General features: G+C 42.8%; 1 protein-coding gene across 4 annotated transcripts; it reads right to left on the bottom strand.

Annotated features, from left to right (window-relative positions):
* Positions 1-810: 810 nt before the first annotated feature.
* eprs1 (glutamyl-prolyl-tRNA synthetase 1) lies at positions 811-22441 on the bottom strand. 4 transcript variants are annotated; one of them, XM_084009597.1, is made up of 36 exons: positions 22284-22441; positions 20060-20144; positions 19833-19932; positions 19067-19223; positions 18793-18929; positions 18602-18696; positions 18391-18517; positions 18036-18228; positions 17763-17934; positions 17364-17597; positions 17158-17242; positions 16684-16743; positions 14375-14395; positions 12675-12785; positions 12017-12153; positions 11714-11921; positions 11507-11619; positions 11277-11394; positions 10362-10538; positions 10110-10277; positions 9547-9804; positions 8385-8645; positions 8020-8250; positions 7666-7937; positions 4480-4531; positions 4140-4349; positions 3962-4034; positions 3760-3839; positions 3516-3617; positions 3216-3371; positions 2825-3022; positions 2531-2704; positions 2214-2374; positions 1654-1732; positions 1494-1558; positions 811-1350 (listed from the first exon to the last, which is right to left on the bottom strand). In XM_084009597.1, the coding sequence occupies exons 1-36, from the start codon at positions 22324-22326 to the stop codon at positions 1200-1202; spliced, it is 5064 nt and encodes a 1687-aa protein (XP_083865723.1). In that variant the 5' UTR covers positions 22327-22441; the 3' UTR covers positions 811-1199. The 4 variants fall into 4 exon arrangements, with proteins under 4 accessions (XP_083865723.1, XP_083865725.1, XP_083865724.1 ...); XM_084009599.1 differs by lacking the exon at positions 9547-9804; XM_084009598.1 differs by lacking the exon at positions 14375-14395.
* Between the last annotated feature and the right edge of the window lie 442 nt (positions 22442-22883).

Genomic DNA, 22883 nt, shown 5'->3' with positions numbered 1-22883 from the left:
CGAAATAAATAAAGGATACATTTAAAAATGTATATTTCTATCCTATAGTTTTTAAATCAGGCTATTTTTCATTTGCACAATTTTATTTTGAAAATGAGACAGGAAGTGTCAGTTTTCATGTTGGCTAGACAAGGCTTAGCATTATGTAACCATGCAAGCTTGCTGTGCTATTTCAATCCATTACCACAGTTACACAAAAGCCTTAATTTGATGTACATGATACTTGTATGTGTAATTCATTTCCTTTTTACTTCTGTCCTCCAACTTAAATATTAATGACCAACTCAGTCAAGGATTCCTTGGGGTAACATATCCCTCCATCTTTATCTAGGATCAAAAATAACCCAGGGCATGGAAATTACTTCACAATAGACATGTTGTAGAGTATTTTTTTAATGGGAGAGTTGTAACAGAAGGCTACATTAATGACTATTAACCATATTTAGTTCCTTGCAGCTTTACATTATTTGCCTCTGGTGGATTTTAACCTGTGAATCATGATCCACATACTGTAACAAGTCAGACACAGAGAAGACTGTTGATAAAGCTGTGAGAATAATACTCCAACTATTAGCCAGAGTACCCGCAGAGTTCCTGAGTCAGTTTGGCTGCAAGACATGGGACTGTTAGCAGGCAACAAGTACTTTTACCCAGACGGCAGTAGATGGTATTTTTATCAGGATTTTTGTTCCATCAGTATTTTTTGTAATTTTTTTTTAGTTAATCCACATTTTAAAAATGTGCAGACCTACTCAATTCATAACTGTAAACAGAAATTTCAACTTAAACTAACTGATTTTTGTCTTAACAGTGTGATAAGTAGGGAGTTGTAAAAAAAAAAAAAAAAAAAAAATCTGAAAGGATAAGAAAGATTTGCCTGGTTTCTGGTGGTACTTCCCATCCTAATACAAGCCACTGCAGGTTAGCAAGTGTTCTTTCCGCATGGAGTGAAACGGCACCACACAACCATTTCTCTCATAATGGAATTCTATAAGTGAACTGTTTCTCTCACCCCTAATTTCTTTCAGTTGAGTTATGACAAAGTTTACATGTTAAAAAAAAAATCCCACAGTCCAGTCATCTCATAATCCTATAACCCTATACGCATAAGAGATCAGACAAAAACAAATAGATGAAACAAGGCAGGAGAGCCCTTTTCGACTACGATGTTCATCCTCCTGCTCCAGCAGAGCAGGTGCTCAGTAGCTGCGTCCAAACAGGGTGTAGTACTGGGCAGGCTCCTTGCCGCTGATACACATCTGGCCAGGCTGCAGCGTCTTCAGAGGGGAGAAGGGGATACAGAGGCTCTTGGCTCCCATGGACGGAGCTCCAGGCTCCAGGTCCTGGTCCCTAAAGTACAGCCAAGCACAACCTTGTCATTATTGGGTGAAATTAAGTCACAAAGCAAAATGAGGGCCTTGGACGGCTCCCTCCAAAAAAGGTTGAGCAAAGCATCAACTCTGTCATGTGGGCCAGTGACATGTTTGACGTACTTGGCAGTGGTTTTCTTGATCCAGTCTTCACACTCAATTCCTCCACAGAACGGGATCTGGACAATCTATCAGGTAAGGTAAATGTATTGGATGTATTCACTCAGGTGAGAGACAGACAATGAAACGTTGCATGCTACATGTGGGAGTTTGTGTTACTCACCTTGTCCTTGTCCAACTCTTTCTGGAACTGGTCCATTGTGTCTGCAGGCACCATGTTATTCTTCAGGTCGTCGCAAGCTCTGACAAACACAAACAACATATTTTAATCAATCTTGTATGTGTATGAATTCTCATTTACAGTGTGTGAACATCATTTCTAACAATGTTGCCTGCAGCTGGTTAGAGAACATGATCATTAGAAACCTGCAACACATATTTTGGCCACTTGGGGGCAGCGGAAACTAGTTGTGAACACAACATTGACATGGAGTGAAGGTCCGAATAACATGAGCCTTGGGTCAGTAGACAAATTATTTTGTGGAGTGCGAATGCCTATGAAACTGTGTGTATTTTCCTTTTATCACATGACAAGAAGGCACATGGTGTTACAACATTTTGTGAGATTTCGAGCAGGCGAGGCAGATTTCACTGCGTTTTTTTATCCATAAAAACAAAACATGTTTTTGTCTGCAGTCAGTTGGACTTGCATGTTAGAACTATATCAGGTTGTCAGCCATGTGTCGTCCAAGTCTGACCCTGGTGTGGAATGCTGCATCTTACTTGCGGAACAGGCTGTTCTGGATGTCTTCCAACATGGCGACAAGCTTCTTTTCCGCCTCGGCCTCTGAAATTGTGACCTTTGCGCCAGAGTCTCTCCTCACTGCGACGCACTGACGCTGCTGCATATCTTTAGGACCAACTTCCAGACGGATAGGAACTCCCTGAACCAGAGACACAGACATACATAGATGGAAACAACAAAGAGAGAGAAATATATACCGTTATTGCCTTCACAACAATCTTGACTGTTACCTAATTTTTTTGGTTTCCTATTGTTGAATTCATGCTTTCAGGTGAAGCATCATATTATTTCTGACCTTGAGTTCCCAGTGGTTGAACTTCCACCCCGGGGAGTAGTTGTCTCGGAGGTCAGTCTTCACCCTGATGTCAGCATCCTGCAGCCTGCTCCGGTATTTAGAGCACTGGGCCAACAGTGCCTCCTTGTCCTGCTCTGGCAGGGAGGCAGTGATCCCACATGGGATGATGACAACCTGGGAAAAAGGAGGGATAGTTTAACCATAGGGTGCTGTTTTTTTTAAACGTGTCGGGGAAAAAATTCTCCATATTGCCCTCCAAGTATATCTACTGTATTTCCATGTCTGTGTGTTTACCTGCAGGCAGGCAACTTTGGGTGGCAGTACGAGTCCCCTGTTGTCTCCGTGGACCATGGTGAGGACACCAATGGTCCTGGTTGTGATTCCCCAGGAGTTCTGGTAAGCCAGCTGTTTCTCACCCGGCTTCTTTGGGTCCTCAAACATGATCTCAAACATCTTGGCGAAGTTCTGACCAAGATGGTGAGATGTAGCACCCTGAAGAAGCAAAGGCCAGATGACTTCAGGTTTTTTTTTGTTTTACAGGGGAATGTTTGTTTAAAACATCAACTCTAACCAAGTAATTATCATGAATCATCATCTGTTTCTTTGCAGCTTATCATATGAGTTAAATGTAATATTCTGCTGGCCCCAGTGTGACCGGATCAAACTAAGTGATCCAATATGCTACCTGAATGGCTCGGCCGCTGGCAGAGATGAATGCCTCCACAGTGGTTGTGTAATCTCCTCCAGCAAACTTCTCCTTCTCCGTCTTTCTGCCCTTTACCACTGGGATCGCCATCAGCTCTTCATACACCCTGGCGTACAGATCCAGGATCTGAAGCACCTGCATACACATAATGAGTTAAGCACACCAACACTTAGCGTTTTGTACAACAGAGCATAGCTAAAAACAGTTCTTGTGTATTTCATGAAATCTAATAGAGAAGTGCTTGTGGTGGATTCAAGGCAGCCTTGCCAGTGCCGTTACCTCCTCAGCTGCCTCCTCTTTGGTGGCAAAGGCTGTATGTCCTTCCTGCCACAGGAACTCTCTTGTCCTCAGGAAGGGCTGAGGATGTTTGAACTCCCATCTCTGGAGGGAAAAGTGGGGGAGAGAAAAATACTTCAGGGCACCAGACTTTTAAGTACCAAATCTCTTCAACAGGCTTGGAATTTCAGAGTGAATACATGCAAGTTGTTGTTGAATAGGAATGGCAGACGGAGATGGTACTGACCACGACGTTACACCACTGGTTGAGTTTGATTGGCAGGTCTCTGTGGGACTGGACCCATTTAGCGTAGGCAGGATACATCGCTGAAGCACAACAAAACAGACCACAGGTCTTTACCAAACATGGCAGCTATTTACATGTGTTCACTGTATGTGACTGCATTGAGTCTTAAATTCAGAGTGGATTAAAGAGCTGTGCTTCAGACCTGTCTCACTGGTGGGTCTGACAGCAATGGGCTCTGCCAGCTCGGTCTTTCCTGACCGGGTTACCCAGGCAACCTGACAAAGAAGCAGACATCGCCATTAAATGATTATTATGGCAGTGCATATTGGTGCGCAGCATTCAGATTTATTTATTTTTTTACCCATAGGAGGTCCTCTTACCTCTGGAGCAAAGTCTTCAATGTGGCTTTTTTCCTTCTCCAGGGCAGCCTGAGAGACGAACATGGGGAAGTAGCAGTTCTCCACACCCATTTTCCTAATCTCCCGGTTAAAGAAGTCTTGAATGGCCTCCCAGATGGAGTAGGCCCAGGGTCGCAGCACGTAGCAGCCGCTAACATCATAGTACTCAATCATCTCTGCTTTAGTGATGACCTGGAGGGGAGGAGCAACGTTGCATTGGAAGAAGGAATACTCAAAACACACTTCAGACCAGACGAGCATTTTAAGGTGTGTTGTTTTAGGTGGAAGTGGAAAGGGATTTAGTCAGTTGGAGTAAAGTCACCTGAGAGTACCAGTCAGCCAAGTTCTCTTCTTTCTTGGCCTCCAAGCCCAACCTGTCAGGAGACAGACAAGTAAGTGTCATTCAAACCAATGAAATCAAGAGCTGCTTACTTAAAGGTTTCTATATGTTGTTGATAACTAAAATTATTATCTTTCTTTGTAGGCATCACTTTTTTAAGAAGTGGAGATGTTTGTGTCTATTTTCCTGTATTCTCCACTCAAATCTTCTCACTGAAACAACTATTTGTCAAATTAAAAGACAAGTTAAAAGACAGTGGTGATGAAGCACTGCCCAAATACAGTGACATACTACTTCTACTACAGCAGAAACACAATGCGAGGTCATGCCTCCTGATTAGTTTAGTTTAGGCACAGGCGAGGGCTGTACCAAATGTCATTTTCTTTACATTTAAAAGTGAAAATAATAGATATAGAGGGTATAGAAATGTAATTTATGATGCTGTTAGATTGCTGGTAGAACTCCCTGTTAATACAGATTAATAACAGGTGTGCCTCCCTTTGTGTGCAGCAAGCAGGAGACCACAGTGAAAATGTCAACAACGCCATATAGATTGAAGCAGAACATTTCATTAGATAAAACATATTGTAAATTTTGACTTTTCGACTTATCACTCTGAGATGATTGGAAATGCTTGGATCATATGAGTTGGAAACAACGTCATGAATGAAGCTTCAACCTATTCGGTAGAGTCACAGTGCATCTACAAGATTAACAGAACTCATAAACATAATTCTGACAAAACACACGCAGCCATTCCCTGCCAAGTCAACCATGCAACACAAAGCTCACATCAGTAGCTATAAAGCCAGCAAACCAGCTTCCAAATTTCGAACCGACAACAGGAAGATAAAGCTGCACTATGAGGGCAAAATCATAATCTCAATTATTGGGGCAATAGTGTGATCCTGATTATTAGTATTTACCTGAGGAACAAAGATTTTAATTGTACTTTTTGCATCTTACATCAACAACTTTTCAACTTGAGCAGTTACTCTGGGTTTAATGATGCTGATGTGTTCTGTATTTACACTGGATAGAAAACCATGCAGAATATAGATATATACACACATATATACACCGATCAGCCATAAGATCATCACCACTGACGGGTGAAGTGAATAACACAGACTATCACATTATCATGGCACCTGTCAGTGGGCGGGATCTATTAGGCAGCAAGTGAACATTTTGTAGTCAAAGTTGATGCGTTAGAAGCATGAAATATGGGCAAGCATAAAGATTTGAGCAACTTTTACAGGGGCAAAATTGTGATGGCTAGACGATTGGGTCAGAGCACCTCCAGAACTGCAGCTCTTGTGGGATGTTCCCAGTCTGTATTGGTAAGTACCTATCAAAAGTGGTCCAAGGAAGGAAAACTGCTAAACTGGCGGGTCATGGGTGGCCAAGGCTCATTGATGCACGTGGGGATTGAAGGCTGGCCCTTGGCGCGATCCAACAGAAGAGCTACTGGAGCTCAAATTGGTGAAAAAGTTAATGCTGGTTGTTGCGTATGGGGCTGCGTAGCCGCAGACCGGTCAGGGTGATCATCAGAACTGGACCACGGAGCAATAGAAGAAGGTGGCCTGGTCTGATGAATCACATTTTCTTTTACATCACATGGATGGCTTTGGGCAATGTTCTGCTGGGTTGGGTTCTGCCATTCATGTGGATGTTACATTGACATGTACCACCCACATTAGCATTGTTGAAGACCATGCAGACACTTTCATGGAAAGGGTATTCCCTGATGGCAGTGGCCTCTTTCAGCAGGATTGATGCGCCCTGCCACAAAGCAAAAATGGTCCAGGAATGGTTTGAGGAACACAACAAGTTCAAGGTGTTGACTTGGCCTCCAAATTCCCCAGATCTCAATCCAATCGAGCATCGATGGAATGAAGTCCGATCCATGGAGGCCCCACCTCGCAACTTACAGGACTTAAAGGATCTGCTACTGAGGGCTTGGTGCCAGATACCACAGCACACCTTCAGAGGTCTAATGGAGTCCATACCTCAATGGGTCAGGGCTGTTTTACCGGCAAAAAGGGGGATCTACAGAATATTAGGCAGGTGGTCATAATGTTTTGGCTGATCGGTGTATATATTAGTAGAGCAGCACTATCAGAGCGATCACAATTCATCCTTGAGGCGTTCAGCAGACTTCAAGCACTGATCAAGCAGATGAAAACCACACCAACCTTTTAAAACTCACCAAAGCTGAGTACAAAAATCAAAACCTCTTCAGTCGTTAAGCAACTGTAGCAGAGGCTCGTGTTTACAGACGATCCATCCATCTTCAGTGTCCAAATATGTGCCTCTGTCCACACAACGCGTCGCCGCTCCAGTATTTGTTTACAAGACTAAAAACATACAACTCATGGCATGGTAGGGTTTGAATTAAATTATCCCCTGCATGTTTACCGTTTTGTGGCAACAATTCAACACCTCCATAGAAAACAACGCATCTCGCTAAGGAGGCATCTCATTAAACAACCTATAATGAGCCCAAATCAGAAAAGACAGTGAAGAACAAGTTTTTTTTATTGGCCCAGACATTTTTTACTCGACTTTGAGTCAATTTCAGCCAAATCATTTTCAGTACAACTACCTGTGACTGCCACATGATATCGCCATCTGTTCTCTTAGAAATACTATCAGTATAGTTAGAAAAGAAAATGGGTTGATGTTTTGAAAATCATGCGAGAGGTTGAAACTGGACTTACAGAAATAGACTGAAAGAAAGAGTTCACAGCAGAAAAGATGACTTCGGATGCAAAAAGCAAAATAACATTTTGTTCCTCAGTATGAGGGCAGCACTGGCCACATGGCCTACTGCAATTTTCAAAGTTGAAATATTTGTTAAAAAGGGGAAATGTGTGTCAAAATGCCATTTTAATTTTAATAATGCCACGCTGCAGTGATGCCCTGGCCTCCACATCATTCTAGACACAATTTTTGCCTAATGAAATTGCAATATCAGTCAAAATACTCGGTAAACTTGAGGATAAGGATCATGATTTTATCTCAAATCACATAACTCACCATTATGGAGTCCATTTTATACTAAACATTGTGCAAGCTGGGAACATTTCACACTACTGCCAGTTTATCATCGTCCAGATCTACTTCTTAACCTCTCTCCTTTTATATCCCTTTCCAGTCTCTCACCGTGTTTGTTTCTTAGGTCCTTGACCTTCTCCTGAGCCTCCTGCTCCTCCTGAGGCCTCCTTGCCCTGGCTGGCTTTGTCTCCTTTACCCTTCTTTCCTCCTCCTGCTCCTCCTCCTCCCTGTTTCTCAGACTTGTTCTCCCTCTCCTTGCGGTTTTTGTCTTCTCCTCCAGTTGCTCCGGCAGCAGCCACTGGTTTGTAGTCCTGTCCAGTAAGCGTCTTGTACTGGCTTTTCAGGTGCAGGAGAGTCTTCACGGCTACATCCACCTGGTCCTGAAATGGAAGGAAAACTGTCGTTTTTTTCCTCTCCACTACTAGCTGTGTATTTAACGCCACTCTGTGATCGGTTCCTTACCTTGGGGGCCTTCTCGGACTTCAACTTTCTCACTAGCTCTCCCTGTTGGGACACCTGTGAGATCAGTTCCTCGGCCTGTGGTGGAGAGCTAGACTGGGTCTCGGTAGAGCTGGACTTGGTCTGGGCATTGGTACTTGGGGCTTGTAGTCCTGGTTTGTAATCCTGGCCAGTCTGCTGTTTATACTCTGCCTTTAGAGCCAACAGTTGCTTCACTGCAGCATCTACCTGATCCTGATGAACAGCCAGCAACAAGAGAACCATTTAGTCACAGCAGCAGTGACAGCTGCCAGACTATTTAATGATATAAAACTCTTTAGTGTGGGGGGGGGGGACACTGTAAGAAGATGCTGAAGTTACAGTCTCACCTTGGAGGCCTTTTCCCCCTTCAGTTTTCTGACCATTTCTCCCTGCTCAGAAACCTTTTCATAGAGGCCGGTGGCAGACGGGACAGAGCTGGGGCTGTTCTGGACCGGAGCAGCAGCTTTCTGGACCGGAGCAGCAGCTTTCTGGACTGGAGCAGCAGCTTTCTGGACTGGGGCGGCTCCAGGCTTGTACTCCTGGCCTGTGACCTGTTTGTATTCTGCTTTCAGGACAAGCAGCTGTTTCACTGCAGCGTCAACCTGGTCCTGGGGGACACACGGACAAGGATACTGTGACTCAATTCTTATTTTTATAATGCTGTCATGGGTAAACACTCTTGTAAATGTACATAAGTAACATAATGACAAGGAGAAATATTAATATTGTAATGAACATTTTGATAGTGATGAATAAAATCAGTTGATTTACCATCAAGTCAATAATTATAATCACAAAGAAATGGAGGACAGAGAGAGTATTGTTTAATCAATATTGATTTCTCTTAGGTTGATCCAAATATACTCCTATATACACAGGTATTTGTGAAGCAAATTTCCATGACTTTTCCAAAACCTTACGGCTATATTTATATTTCCCAAACTTCTGCAGGCCTGGAAATTGTTATTTTCCAATGCCATTTCTTTTAGATGTTTTTTCAAGACAATTTGAACCCTGTTTAGAGGACTTCCTGGATCAGACACCAGCGACCTTAGAAATAAGGGGAATATTCGTATCTTAATTATTTCTCTACAACATTAAATATGCACAATTACTTAAGCAGCAATCAAAGTAAAACACTGACGATAGTTTTTTTTTAAGAATGTAACTCAAAGATCGGTGCACAAATGTTGTGACATCACCTTTCTTAGTTTCTCCATCCATCTCAAACCAAAATTGAGCAATATATATCTGTAGTCTGGTCATTAATCACCCTGATTATGTGTTGCTGTTTCTTCTTGTATTGGACAAATCAATGATAATAACGTCTTGGTCATCTTAGAAATATTAAGTCAATTTATTTAAAATGGTGTTTGTATGATGAATGATGAGGTACTATAATAGTTAGATACTTGCAGCACACTGATATGCACAGTTATACTTTGGCCTTATATAAGCAGTGGTTTTAATTCTTAATCTATTTTCTGCTACTTAATCATCCTCTAATACCTTGGGGGCTTTTTCAGACTTCAGTTTCCTCACAACCTCGCCCTGTTTTGAAACACGCTCATACAGGCCCAAAGAAGAGCAGGAGGAGGAGGAGGAGGAGGAGGAGGTCACAGGAGAAGGAGCAGAGGTGGAGGAGGAAGGAGCAGAGGAGGAGGCAGGAGTGGAAGGGGCCATCCCGGGTTTGTAATCCTGACCAGTCAGCTTTTTGAACTCCACCTTGAGGGCGAGGAGCTGCTTCACTGCTGCATCAATCTGGTCCTGGTGCCATCAACAAACCAGCTTATTGTTGCAGGTAGTTCAGGATAAACTTGAGTGGCATGCAAACGACGTGGGGACATGAGAAATGACGCAACAAATCATTTGGGACACGAGTAGCGAATACTAGACAAACGACTTTGGACGTGAGGATTCACAGGACAATGAATGAGGACACGGGAAATGACTGGTACAGTGTTATTGAAATGGACAGACGACTTTGGACGCTGATGGACAGATGTGGGTATGAACAAGGACAGGAAGAGCAGAGGTGGACACAATTAGTTTTATGACAAATGTCCAGATACCTTGGGTGCCTTCTCTGCCTTCAGTTTCCTGACCAGCTCGCCCTGCTGGGAAACACGGGTGAATGGACAGGAGGCGGAGTCTGTTGGTGGACCGGTTGGGGCTGGACCAGAGGAGGGAGGGGCCATGCCTGGCTTGTAGTCCATTCCTGTCTGCTGCTTAAACTGTGCCTGCAGGGAAAGAAATAATGAGATTACAAATCATTTGAATAATAAGGTTCTTATTTAGTTTAATACCTTAATAAACGTACGTACCTTTAGAGAAAGCAGCTGCTGAACTGCCTTGTCCACCTCTTCTTTAGGAGCCTTGGCAACCTTTAGTTGACGGACAGCTTCACCTTGTGCTGCAACGCTAGAGAACAAGTCACTGGCTGAGGTTGAGGCAGGCACTGGGGCGGAGGTTGAGGCGGCTTTGGCTGGGGTGGAGACAGCCTATGATGAGAGGGTAGGCAGATTTAGAAACAGAAACCAAGTACCATTTTATCTCAGATGTCGACAAGATGATTGGATGTTTCTCTTTCTTTTGAGCACCTTCCCTCTTGTGATTAAAGACTCAGGCTCTCCCGGACTCTAAGCCTCTATATCTATATTTGCATTACTGGTTCGACCAGTTATGCCATCTCTAGCACTCAGGTTCCTGTTGCTACTGCTGTTCATGTCCCAACACAGTAACTTCTCTCTGTACATTCCCCTAAAGCTGAACACTCCTATATATACTATGCATCAGTCTAGATAAGGAATTTTAGGAAACAAAAGACCAGAAAAACACTAGTGTCTAGAAAATCAACAAGCTGAATTGAGTTGAGGGCCAGAGCACTGCTCTCTGCTGTTTTGGGGTTATTTAACAGATCTTGTACATCGATAACAAGTCTGATTTACAATTCTGGGATATAGGTCATCGAAATATTATTAAAAGATTATTAATTTTTTCTTTTCGTTCAAGCCTTTTTATTACTTTTTCAGACAGTGTGGAAACGGGGAGAGAGAGAGAGGGGGAGATGACATGCTGGAAATACGTCCCGGGCAGGAGTCGAACCCGGGACCACCGCATCGAGGAGCTAAGCCTCTGTGCATGGGGTGGCTGCCCTAACCACTGCGCCACCGGCCGCCCCCATTAAAATATTATTTAAAGAAAACATTTGGATGAGGTTTTTCTTCAGAAGCACTCACTGCGGTGCTGGAGACCTGGCTTTTGCTCTTATCCTTGGATCCAGCAGTGGGCATCTCCTTGGTGTGTCCATCGGGAATGTAGAGCAGCACACAGGGACTCTCCTTGCAGCTGTTTGGACTGTGGATGTCAGTCAGTTAGAAACCGAAGGTAGGACAATCAACATAGTTAGATCTAACAGTGTATTAGTTTATCTCCACGAACACGCAAACAAATAGGTCCTTTTTCTGACCTGACAGGCTCATAAGGCTGATCACAGATGTAGAAGCCCCGCCTCTGAAGCTGGATGACGTCACCTTTCTTCAGGCTCTTCAGACAAGGATCACCAAGCATCTTCTCCTCCAACTGAGAAAATGAATACGAAGCAATCAATCAACCAAAACACAAACTTCAAAACGATGCATACCGTGAGATTAAGAACACGCGTTTCAAAACCGACCTTGCTGTTTTTATTAATGTAATCTTTGAAGTCGTCGTCTTTGGTGATGATGGCTTTGGCGATGAGGGGCTGATAGTTTATGCAGATGGTGGGCAGCAGGGGGGCACTGTTTGTGTCAGCTAGCCACGTGATCTTCGTCGTCTTCTTGTAGTCCTTGTTCTCCAGGTTCAGACGAGCCTCCATGGACACAACCTTCGCATCAGCCCCTCTGAGCAGTGAGAAAGGGTGGATATCATTACTTAAACGCAGCAGCACATAATTCTCAATGACAGCATGGTTTAGCTCAGCAATGAGCCGACATACTTGTTGATCTTGGTGATGATGAGGTTGCCCCAGTTGATGAAGGTGACCATCTCTCCCTCTGAGAAGGTCTCAGCATCGGCTCCTTCGACCAGAACACGAGGTCCGTACCAAACCTTCTTCATGCCGACCTCTGCATTCTGGATGGACACAGAAATGACTTCAGCACTTGCATGTGTACCAAGAGACCATTGTGGTATTAATCAGTGTGATGACAATGACCTCTAAAACTGAATATGTCCAAAACTACGATGTAGGAGAGGGGCGGAAATGTCTCGATTCTAAGACGCATCATGATGCAGACGTGACACGTTTGGTTTATCTTCAGCTCAGTGCAAGTTTCCAATTGTCTGTAATTTACTGTCTGTCACACTTGTTCCTTTGCTCTCTCCTGGAGAGAGGATGCACGTGGTGCAGGGAGACTGCACTCAACAGTACGCTTGCTTGTTGCTCTCACAACCAATATTAGCTGCTCTGTTCAACAATGTTGGGCTGAAAAAACAATGCATGCAGGCTGATATTCCAAAGTGGTCTTGTTAAACCTGTTAGGAGATGCAGTGACCAAGAACGAGTAAAGGAGCTATGTGTAAGTAAATGGCGCTAGCTGCTAGGCTAATTCATGCAGTGTAACATTGTACACACTGTTAGAGGTTGCTCTAACCTTCGGGTGTTTGGCCACCTCCTTGACCTCCTCTGGAGCCTCTGAGACGGTGACAGGAACCACATAGGAGCTGGACAGGGCTGTGAACCTGGGAGCTACCGGGTCAATAACCTAACACAAGACATACAAACACACACAGGTCAGTAAAACAAACAGCAAGCTAGTGCTTTGCACCAATCTCAAATGATGAGTAATGGAAGGACAAAGCAGAAAAGGATGCAACTTAATTCAAAAAACGTTTTTCTTTGAAAATAAACCTAAAATGGATTTAAAAAAAATAACCCAGCTCGGGAAGTGACAAATGGAGAAAGAAAGACAAGACGATTCGAGAAAGAAAAGCATAATTCATGACTGAATCGTGATCGTATGCAAGCGAGGGAAACAAGCTTTTCTTCAGCTGCTTATTCAGTCACCGTTCACTTTCACTATTTTACCAGCCAGCTTGACTGATGATAGCGGAATGATTTGCAGAAAAGTCTGCAGAAGCAGAAACAGATTAAATCAGAAGATTATGCAAACCACTTTGCATTACAATAGAAGTAGATTCTTTTTAGTATTCAGGGCCCAATGGGCACAAAAATAGTCCAGTTGATAAACTCAGTCTATAAAAGCAGACACTGTTCAAACTAACCACTGTCTTGCATGCTATTTCACAACAACAATAATACTGTTCTTTAAATGTATTTATGCTGATTTAGGTGACAAAGTGTGAAGCACCTTTAGAATCTCACATAAAGGATTGAACAATTAATTAAGATAAAATGACTCAACTGTGCATTAAAAAAAAACTTGCAGTGGATTAATGGATGAGGGGAAGGGCATAGACTGAGAGGAACACATCAAGGGATGACGATGAAACACTGGATATGAATGTCCAAGAGCTTTGGTTTTCATAATGTTTCTCGTAAAGGATTGCCTGACTTTTTAAAATATATTTAGCAGCGTTTGTAACAAGATGGTCTTGTAGAGATTTAGACCTGCATTTGGAAAACCTTTCTGTTAAGTCTAACCATCTTACACCCAGAGTTTTAAATCATCCTAGATCACAGAAGGGGTCATCCTAAAGTTTAGTAGTCCAAAACATTCTTCTTTCTTCATTAGTTTTGACAAAAGCCAGGCTCCATGTAATTAGAAACATACAAATCTGATCCCACAAAAATGCCTCCTCAACACCTCCACTCCACCTCCAACAGCCACATTTACTTTACCGATGTCACCATTTATGTTTTGGGCACTGAAGTCTTCCACACCAGCCCACAGCTCACTATATTTACTTCAACACTGTTCACAATCAGTTTAAATCAGAGAAGATGGAGAACGAAAAATGTAAGAAACAAGAGGCTAACATTCATTCATTGTACTGATTTTTTTTTTTGCCATGATACAAGATGACCTTTCACACAGTAAGCCAATTCAAGTGTCCAACCCTCCCAAAAATAACTCAATTCTGCTCAACTTCATCCTCCACAATTAGGTCAGAAGTCAGCTTTAAAACAGACTTGCTAAAGGACATGTCTCTCTGACCTATATTTGACAGGTAACCAATCATAACACTGATACACTACGTATATTCTGAACATCTCATTAGCTGGTAAAACAGTGATGGCGGTTCGTGGATAATCACATAATCCAGCCCATGGTGAAAGCAGGAAGGGAGTGAAAATGAGCAAGAGGAGGTGGAGAAGGAGGTGGAGGAGTACCTTCAGACAGCTAATTGGCAGCTTGGAAACAGAAGAGTGAGATGCTGTTTAATGTCAGATACAAGGGGGGAGGAAGAAAGAGAGGAAAGAGGGAGAGACACATTTACATAGGATGGAACGTTTACATTATTTACCCTCTCCGCTTTGTCTTTTTACAACTGTTACAGCGTCCTGTTTTTGTCTGTCTCTTAAGTTTCCACCTCTAGCCATTTTAGTTTTTTTCCCTTTTATTGAGAGAACATCATGCAAAACTATATCTGTGGCACTAATTTGTTATGCATCAATCTCCACACCCATCGACTATGGGTCTGGTGTTATTTTAGGCTCTGGAGGCAACATTCGGGAGTCCCGGGGTAGCGAGTGGATAGCTGCATAACGGACATCCAGGCTAAGACTTCCTCTTTCATGCACCAGTCATTGTTTACAGTCTAAATAGCAACAGGAGACGCAAGAAGCGAGTTAGAGATGAAAGACAACATATATGGCTGATCTCTATAAACTGATATCTGCATATGAATACAGATAAATAAAATTAAAAAAGTTAAATCATGGTCAGACGCCAGCCGATGGGTTCCCAGACTGCATTTCCGCCTCCTTTGCTCTCCACACAGACCGTTTACTTGCAAGCAACCAAATCCCACTCAAGCGTGATTGGTCAATCCTACTCGGACTACAAACGGAAACTAGAATGCTTACCATACCAACAAACTGTCGCCACCTTTTGTTTATAGAGATTAATTATGCACTGCATGATTATAAATTACAAAAACATTTTAATTGAGCACTCGAGGGATCTAATGACAGTTTATAATCTGTTGCCCAAAACAATTATATCAAGATATCAATGGGAATGTAGTGAAAAGAGGGGAAGCAGCAACCAGCAGAAGACCTTTCAAGGAGTCAGTATTACTTTAAAATCGCAGGGACTATTTACACAATTGACTTGAGTAGCTATGCCTGCAGAGACATCAGATTAAAAGTCTGAATTCATCAACTCAAAGCCACAAACATAACCAAATACACTTGTGGCTATTTACTAGTAATTGTGAGGGGCACTAGCAGGCAAACTGTCCTTTAAATAGCCACACAGGTACAAAAGATTTACACAGAAAAGCAGTTTGGTCAGCCAGAAGTACATGGCAGATCGCACTTAAGAAGTCTTTTAATGAAGTCTGTAAAATGTCTGTAGTAAAATACAGCAGTGTCTTAGAGAGAGACAGGCATGTTGTTCTGGAGCCAGCGCTGCAATACTGGAGGTATTAGGAACCACTGAGCGATACCACAGTGGAGAAAACTCAGCATCTGGTATTTTTCATTTGGTCTGTTATTCTTTTATTATTCTGAATGACTGTGGCTTAATAACATATGCATACCTGTGTCCACTAAACTCAGTGGATTTAGCTAAATATACAATTGTGAAGAATGTAACCACATTCAAACACGAGCTGCTGTTACTGGAAATTTAAATATCCTCAAGTTGACGTGAAGAAACTTTGGGGGCATGAAACTGTCTGAAGAGGGCAGGGAGGAGTGGGTTAGTGGAACATGCATATGAAACCAAAGTTTGCTCCAAAATCTCAACCTGACGCCCACTGTCATCACTACTGGTGGCAGTTATTTGTCCCGGATGCATCCTTTGGCCCTGAATTCAACCCTGCCAATCAGAAGTCATTAGTATAAAATGTTAATTCAATCTAAGGTCTGAAGTTCACTTATCTGTTCTTTCCCTGGCATTAGATATGTATGCTGTCTCTTTTTATGTACATAATTTAAACTATAAGCGTCACACTTTTTGCTTGACTCTGGGATGAAGCAGCAAGTGCCAGCGAGGAAAACCACACAGAGGAAGCAACAGGGATGTCCAGACAGATGAAAATGAGGACAACAAAACATGAATACAATCAAATGTGGGACATGAAATGAGGCAGCTGGTTTGCGTTTCTGAGGTTTTAAGTGTTATGGGGGTGATATGGTGTGTGAGGGTAATGAGGCAGCAAATGAAAGCGTTCAACAGAATGACAATAGCGAAGCAGAAATAAGCCATGCGAGCAGCGAACCCACGGCCAAATCTCTGAACCTTAATCTTGAAAACACTACACAAATGTCAGTGCATGAAAATGGTCTGCAGTTGTATCTTACGAGATACAATTCAACAGTGGTGTACAGAAGGACATATTTTAAATTATTCATACTAGCTTACTATAAAAGAATGTAGACCATGCTTAAATTAAAATGGAGTCACATTCGGTGTCAGAAGTATGCAGCTCGGTTCAGACTGTCATGTGTGATAAAGGGGTAAAAATGTGTACCTTCTTATTGAAGGCCCAGATCTTGTCCCACTCCATGTTCACCACCGACCGTGATCCACCCTGGACGGAGGCATACAAAAGAGAAACACATTTTTAACTGATAGAAAGCACTGATATTTTTGCACTCCAATAGGGAGTTCATAATTCATTAACCTTAAGACATTTTCAAATTTCAACTATGTTAAGTACTTGATTTTGGCTTTGAGCCACTTAATAGAGAAGACTAAAAAGGCAATTCTGTAGACTGTGGAATCACGTACTTAGTGTTAAAAAGTATAATAAACAATTTACTTCACAAATTATACATTTTAATGTACTAAATGCTTTTCAGGGAACAACTTTTATAATATCTGGTCTGTCGAAGTGAAAACATCATCTCTTATATATTCTTTATCTGCAATCGACACCTCTGTTTCTGTTTTAGAGAGAGACACAGGCTCTTTCACTGCCCATCTCAAACTATGACAGATGTACCTGGGCTGCTATGAACTGTTTCAGACCCTCAACAGTCATTCCTCTCCTCAGGACTCCTCTAACAGTGGGGAAGCGAGGGTCATCCCTGGACGGAGAGATGAGAAAAGGGGAATTGGAGGACAAGGAGAGGAACATATACATAAATGCCTCCGGATAGTCACGTTACTACGCATCAGTCAGCAACAGATAACTCAAACTAGACATACCATCCATCGACGTATCCCTGGTCAACAAACCAGGTGAGCTTCCTCTTGGACAGCACTGTGTTGTTGAGGTTAAGCCGGGCGTACTCCCAGATGTAGGGCTTCCTGAGGCGCAGGGCGTTGATTATCCAGTAGAACTGCTCGTCACGGTCGTGGTACTCAGTGGTCCTAAGAGCATGGGTCACACCCTCCAAACTGTCCACGATGGGACAGGCGAAGTCATATGTTGGGTAGACTCTGGAAGGAATGAGGGGGATAGTTTGAATGAATATTCGTAAGATATTTCAATACGTCACATCTTTGATGTAAATACTCCTGATTTTAATGTGTAAAAATCAATGTACAAATCATGCAGACTCATAGAGTAGTTTGCCCCTCCCTAGACGTATTTAAGTCAAGTACTTGTAGCTGCTTCCTGTGCGAGGGTGAGGAGTGTTCTTGCAGCGGTAGAGGGTGGGGTCTCTCATGCAGCCGTTGTTGGAGTTCATGTCGATTTTGGCTCTCATGCAGCAGGTCTGACCGCTCTCTGTCCCAGCTTTCATCTCTGACCACATCTTCATGTTCTGCTCCACCGCTACAGAGGACAGAGAGAAAATGTAGCTTCAAAAGGTTCAGAGCTTTGCACTGAGACTTCACCATTCACTGCGACTGGTAAGCATGTTTCCCCAGGCGTACTGTTATTTCTGCATTTGGACTCGGCGCGCTGCTCCCTCTCCAGCTTCATCTGCTCAGGTGGCGTGTTGTCGATGTAAGCCTTAGCCTCAGAAAGCAGCTGCTCAGCAAATTGCATTATGATAGGAAAATGGTCACTGGTGTAGGTGAACTGGTCTGGATGGATCTGGAGCATGGCAACATCTTCCAGGATCACCTGAGAAGCAACAAAGTCATGTAGAAATAAGAAAACACAAAACATCTTTGGAATGTGTTTTTTTTTAATCTGAATAATAAAAAGACTCTGTTTCAGTTTTTTGGTATAGAAATGTTAACTAAATAACATGTTTTTATTTTCTCTGGGATCTAGCTGATTTACCTTCTCAAAGTCCTCTTTTTCCTTCTCAGGGTTGGTGTCGTCGAAGCGCATGATGAGCTTGCCTTTGAATGTGATCTGGTAGTGCTGGTTGAGCAGAGCAGCCTTGGCATGACCGATATGCAGGTATCTGGCCACAGGGAGGCAGAAAATTAGTCTCTGATGAGACTCAAGTGAACATGTTTAATCGAACCAACTCCGGATCAAGCCTTACCCGCTAGCCTCAGGGGGGAACCGAACCACGACCTTGCCCATCTCAGCTCCCGGCAAATCCACAAACTTGCCAACATCTTGCTTCTTCTCATCCGACTGTCAATCAGGGACACAAACAGTAAGGAAACATTTTTCTCCAAATGTTGGAAACATTAAATCACAAATCACATAATAGCCTGGAATAACACTTACGTTGGATTTGCTCATTGGAGCTTTCTTACTGGCGTACTTGTTGCCCACAGCAGTGAAGGGAACCTGCAAGCTCAAGAACGAGAACCAGCGATTGACGTGGGAGAAGGATTTGCCCTGGCTTGGCCATTCCCCATGACCTGCAGAGAAACAACCACAACCTGTAGTGCTCCATTTCACCCATTCAGAGAAATTCCACATTAAAACAGCAAAACAGACAGACAATAGATGATAGCAAGTCAAGCTGGTACATCCTGGATTGCATGGTGCCACTGACCTTTGAGGGCAGCCCAGACAGACAGGTCAGCCAGGGTGAGGGCATGTCCAACCAGGAAGGTCCGCAGGGAAAGGGCCTTATCCAGTTCACCCAGTGCCACGCTCAAACCAGGCTGACCACACAGACGCCGAGCACTGAACTCCAACCAGTGGTCGACCTGCAGAGAACAATAATAATAATAGCATTAATAATAATAGCATTAATAATAATAATGCGCACAAATACTAAAACTACCGTTGCCACCACCAAGATTGCTACCAAAACATTTCAGGGGTTGCACTGCCCTGCTCTCTGGTCGTGAAGCACACCAGGGAGCTCCAGAACAGGTGAGCAGGGTTAATCCAACAAGACCACCTCATTCCCCCACTTCATATCAAACCAGGTTATTTCATAGTCTCATTTTGTCGTTATTGCATGAGGGTTTTCTTTGTCTCATTCGTTATAAAAACAAAGTCTATATTTTCTGGATATGTTTAGCCCCCAGACCCTTCTGGGGGGGGGGGGGGGGGGGGGGGGGGTTGGCCCTTGTGTGCTTGATCCCTTGTTTATTAGTGATTATTTCCTTTAATAAGTGGATATGAATATGAGAAAGGGCCCTTTCGAGAGGGATCCATTGCAGCTGCCCAAATGGAGCTTCAGCCACCAGGAACTGGGCAGGACAGGGAACCTAATAGCTCCCATACACCCTGATTATGTTTATTTAAGATAAATATATAATATAATATAATAAAAATAAAAACAACATAGATAACATGCACAAACACACCTCAGTCTGCTCCATCATGTTGGCTCCGTAAAGGCCAAGAGCGGGAGCCACCCGGGCCAAGTACCGACTGATAGAGTTGGCATCATTAAACTGGATTGTACTGAGGGAAGGAAAGAGCATACACAGTAGAAATAAATGAGTAATAAAAACACCAAAATCTCACGTATACATTTTCTACAGCCGTTTAAGCCCATTCAGCAATTTTATGAAACAATTGTGTGACCTACTCAGAGACATGAAGCTGGGTGTCTTTGCCTTCCTCCACTGATACCTGCACACTGCCCTTCACATGCTCTGCTGTCAGAATTGCCCCTGCAGGACAAAGAAGAAAATTCACTGTTTGTTAGTGTTTCTTGTCAGTCTGGCTAAACATGGTTCAGCTTTAGTCAACTACATTTAGAGAATCTAGAAGTGTTTAGTCGAGGGCAACTGGACTTACTATGCTCATCCAAAAGGTGACCTTTTGTGCAGAATAACCATCACCTGTATGACATTCAGCATTCTTCACTGACATTTTAGTTTGAGATCCAGCTGAAATGGTCCTGTGATTAAAAGCATGCACACTGCAGCATTTCATGTTGCTCTGTTGCCTGCAATCTTTGAAGGAGTGCTGTTTGCCTAATACAGTATTTTTTACAGTAGTAATGTGGCAGTACTCTTTGCATAAAAATGGATGTAATGGACCAATATCAATGCATATATGTAGTATTTAGCATCAGCTCGGAGCACAATTAACAAATGTTAACTGGGAGCTTTAATTAATGCAAAGGAGAAAAGTTACAAAACCCTGACAATTTTAACAGATAAAAAAAATAACAACATTCAAATACAAAATAGACTTATAATGTAGTTCAGGCTCTGAGTTTATGATGTTGATCTGATCATATATCATATTATCCTTATCCTCTTGGTAACTGGACTTGCATTTACATGTTCTCTTATAGTCTTCCAACCACTCAAAATGCATTTCACTATATGCCAACATCTACCACATTCCTACATTGATGGCAGAGGCTGCCATACAAGGTTGGGAACTAATGCTCATCAACACCGATTTAGGTAGCAATTTTGGTATCAGTATCTTTCCCAAGGTCACTTCAACATACAGCTGGAACAGCTGAGGTTCGAATCACTGATCTACCATTTAGTGGACGACCCGCTCTTCCCCCTGAGCTCCATGCTCTCAGCAGTCCTGACTGTCTCATCCCTTTACAGACATCTCAACAGAATGCCATAAAGGTCTGATGGAAGCGCTGCAGAGATAAGTTTTATTTTTAGCAGGTTAATCTTCTCTACAGAGGAAAGCAGGGTATGTGGGCACCATTCCAACCACTGACCAAGGATGTCCAGTATTCAACAACTCATGAAGTGTGCTGGTGCTTAGCGAATGAAACCGAAAGCCTAGGGCAATCAAATGCACTCCCCATCCCTCACTCCACGTTTCAGCATGCTTGCATCAGCCTGCTGTATTTACTGCAAACGCACAGGGCGCTGTTTGGCCGCTGTCAAAGCCAGTATATGATTAGCTTATCATGGTACAAAGCATTGAGAAACCCCAGGAAAGCTTTGTCCTGACTTTAAATAACACAACACAAAGAAGCGTCTCATACTAATAACACATGCCAGGTTATAGATACAGTATAGCAACATATAACGTTGTATACGTCTCCCGCACCCGGCTGAGACAACCTGGGTTAGCTAATGTTATCGTGTCAACAGATTCCTATGTGTATATTTGTCCATGTGTCGTTTCCAACTTCATAAAGATGCTGTTGCATATGATGAAACAATGTTTGTAGGCATCCCACGGTGAAAGCTGAAAAGTGGAAGTGTAACGTGTGACGTAGCTGCTGTCATTCAATTTGACTTTTCCACAACCTTTCCACATGTTGTGGTTCAGAGTGCCACGACGACAAGCTAGCTAACGTTAGCTTGTTTGATGCAGTGCTGAATACTCTCATTAGCTAGCTGGCTAACTGGCTAGCTAACGCTATTCACGCCCCATGTGAACTTATATGGACAGACAGTCACACCAAATTTAATTCATAAATAGCTCAAGTTACAGACGTTGCTCAGTTTCAAATAAACAACTTGGCTGAGTCGTAGTAGTTTTAAAATCACTATCAGCTATTCATTTTGGGCAAACAAAATTGTCGCAATTTAAAACAAAAAAACGAAACTTTTAATATGGTCTTTTAAAGTCACTGTTTGATTCGAGTATTTAGGCATCAACCAAAACCTAATCACTGTTCCAGTGTCTTTAATATTCATGGATACAGCTTTTTAAAATGTTTATAATACGCAGATTAACACCATGGGGGAACATTTTTATAATAAGTTGTTTGTTGGGTGACACGTAACAATGCTAACAGCTAGCTAGCAAGCTGTCACTGAGTGCATGCACACCGACTCGTTGAAGTGTTTATTCGGGGGTCGCAGGCTGCAACTCACCGAGAGGCGGATTGCTTGTGTTGATAGTGAGGTTTAACGCCATACTGCGAAATCCTTCTTCCACACAGGTTCACTGGTTAAGAAACCCAACAGCAGACAGACAAGACCACTCTCCACACCAAGCACCCCAGCGGCACCAGACAGACCTGCACGGCGTGAAGAAGAGACGGAACAGACCGCTGTATTCTAAACGTCATTTAATGCTGCTAACCAACAACCTATTGGTGCAATACTGCCACCTACTGTACGGGAGTGCGAACAGATAGAAAACAAATACAACCTCAAAACTGACGAAAGAAGGTCTTGTGCATTGTACATTTCCAAATTATATTTTTTTATATTAAAGTAAAGAAAACATAATTGGAAAAAAGGAAGCCTGGGACTTGTGGGACCCCTATATTTCTGGATATGAATATGAGATGGACAGCAGCAACATTTTAGTTATTCCCCTCCCCTCAATGTCTGGAAACAGAGACAAATGCAGTCACAAGTTCTCAGATCCCAACGTGACATATTCACAAACCCAAAAAAATTATACAGTTATGAGCACAATTATGAAAAGAACAAATATAAACAAAGACTACATGCAAACGCAAACCA

This window comes from Eutrigla gurnardus, assembly GCF_963514095.1.
Source record: "Eutrigla gurnardus genome assembly, chromosome: 1".
In the NCBI taxonomy this organism is placed as follows: Eukaryota; Metazoa; Chordata; class Actinopteri; order Perciformes; family Triglidae; genus Eutrigla; species Eutrigla gurnardus.
This window is presented reverse-complemented; position numbering and strand designations above follow the sequence as displayed.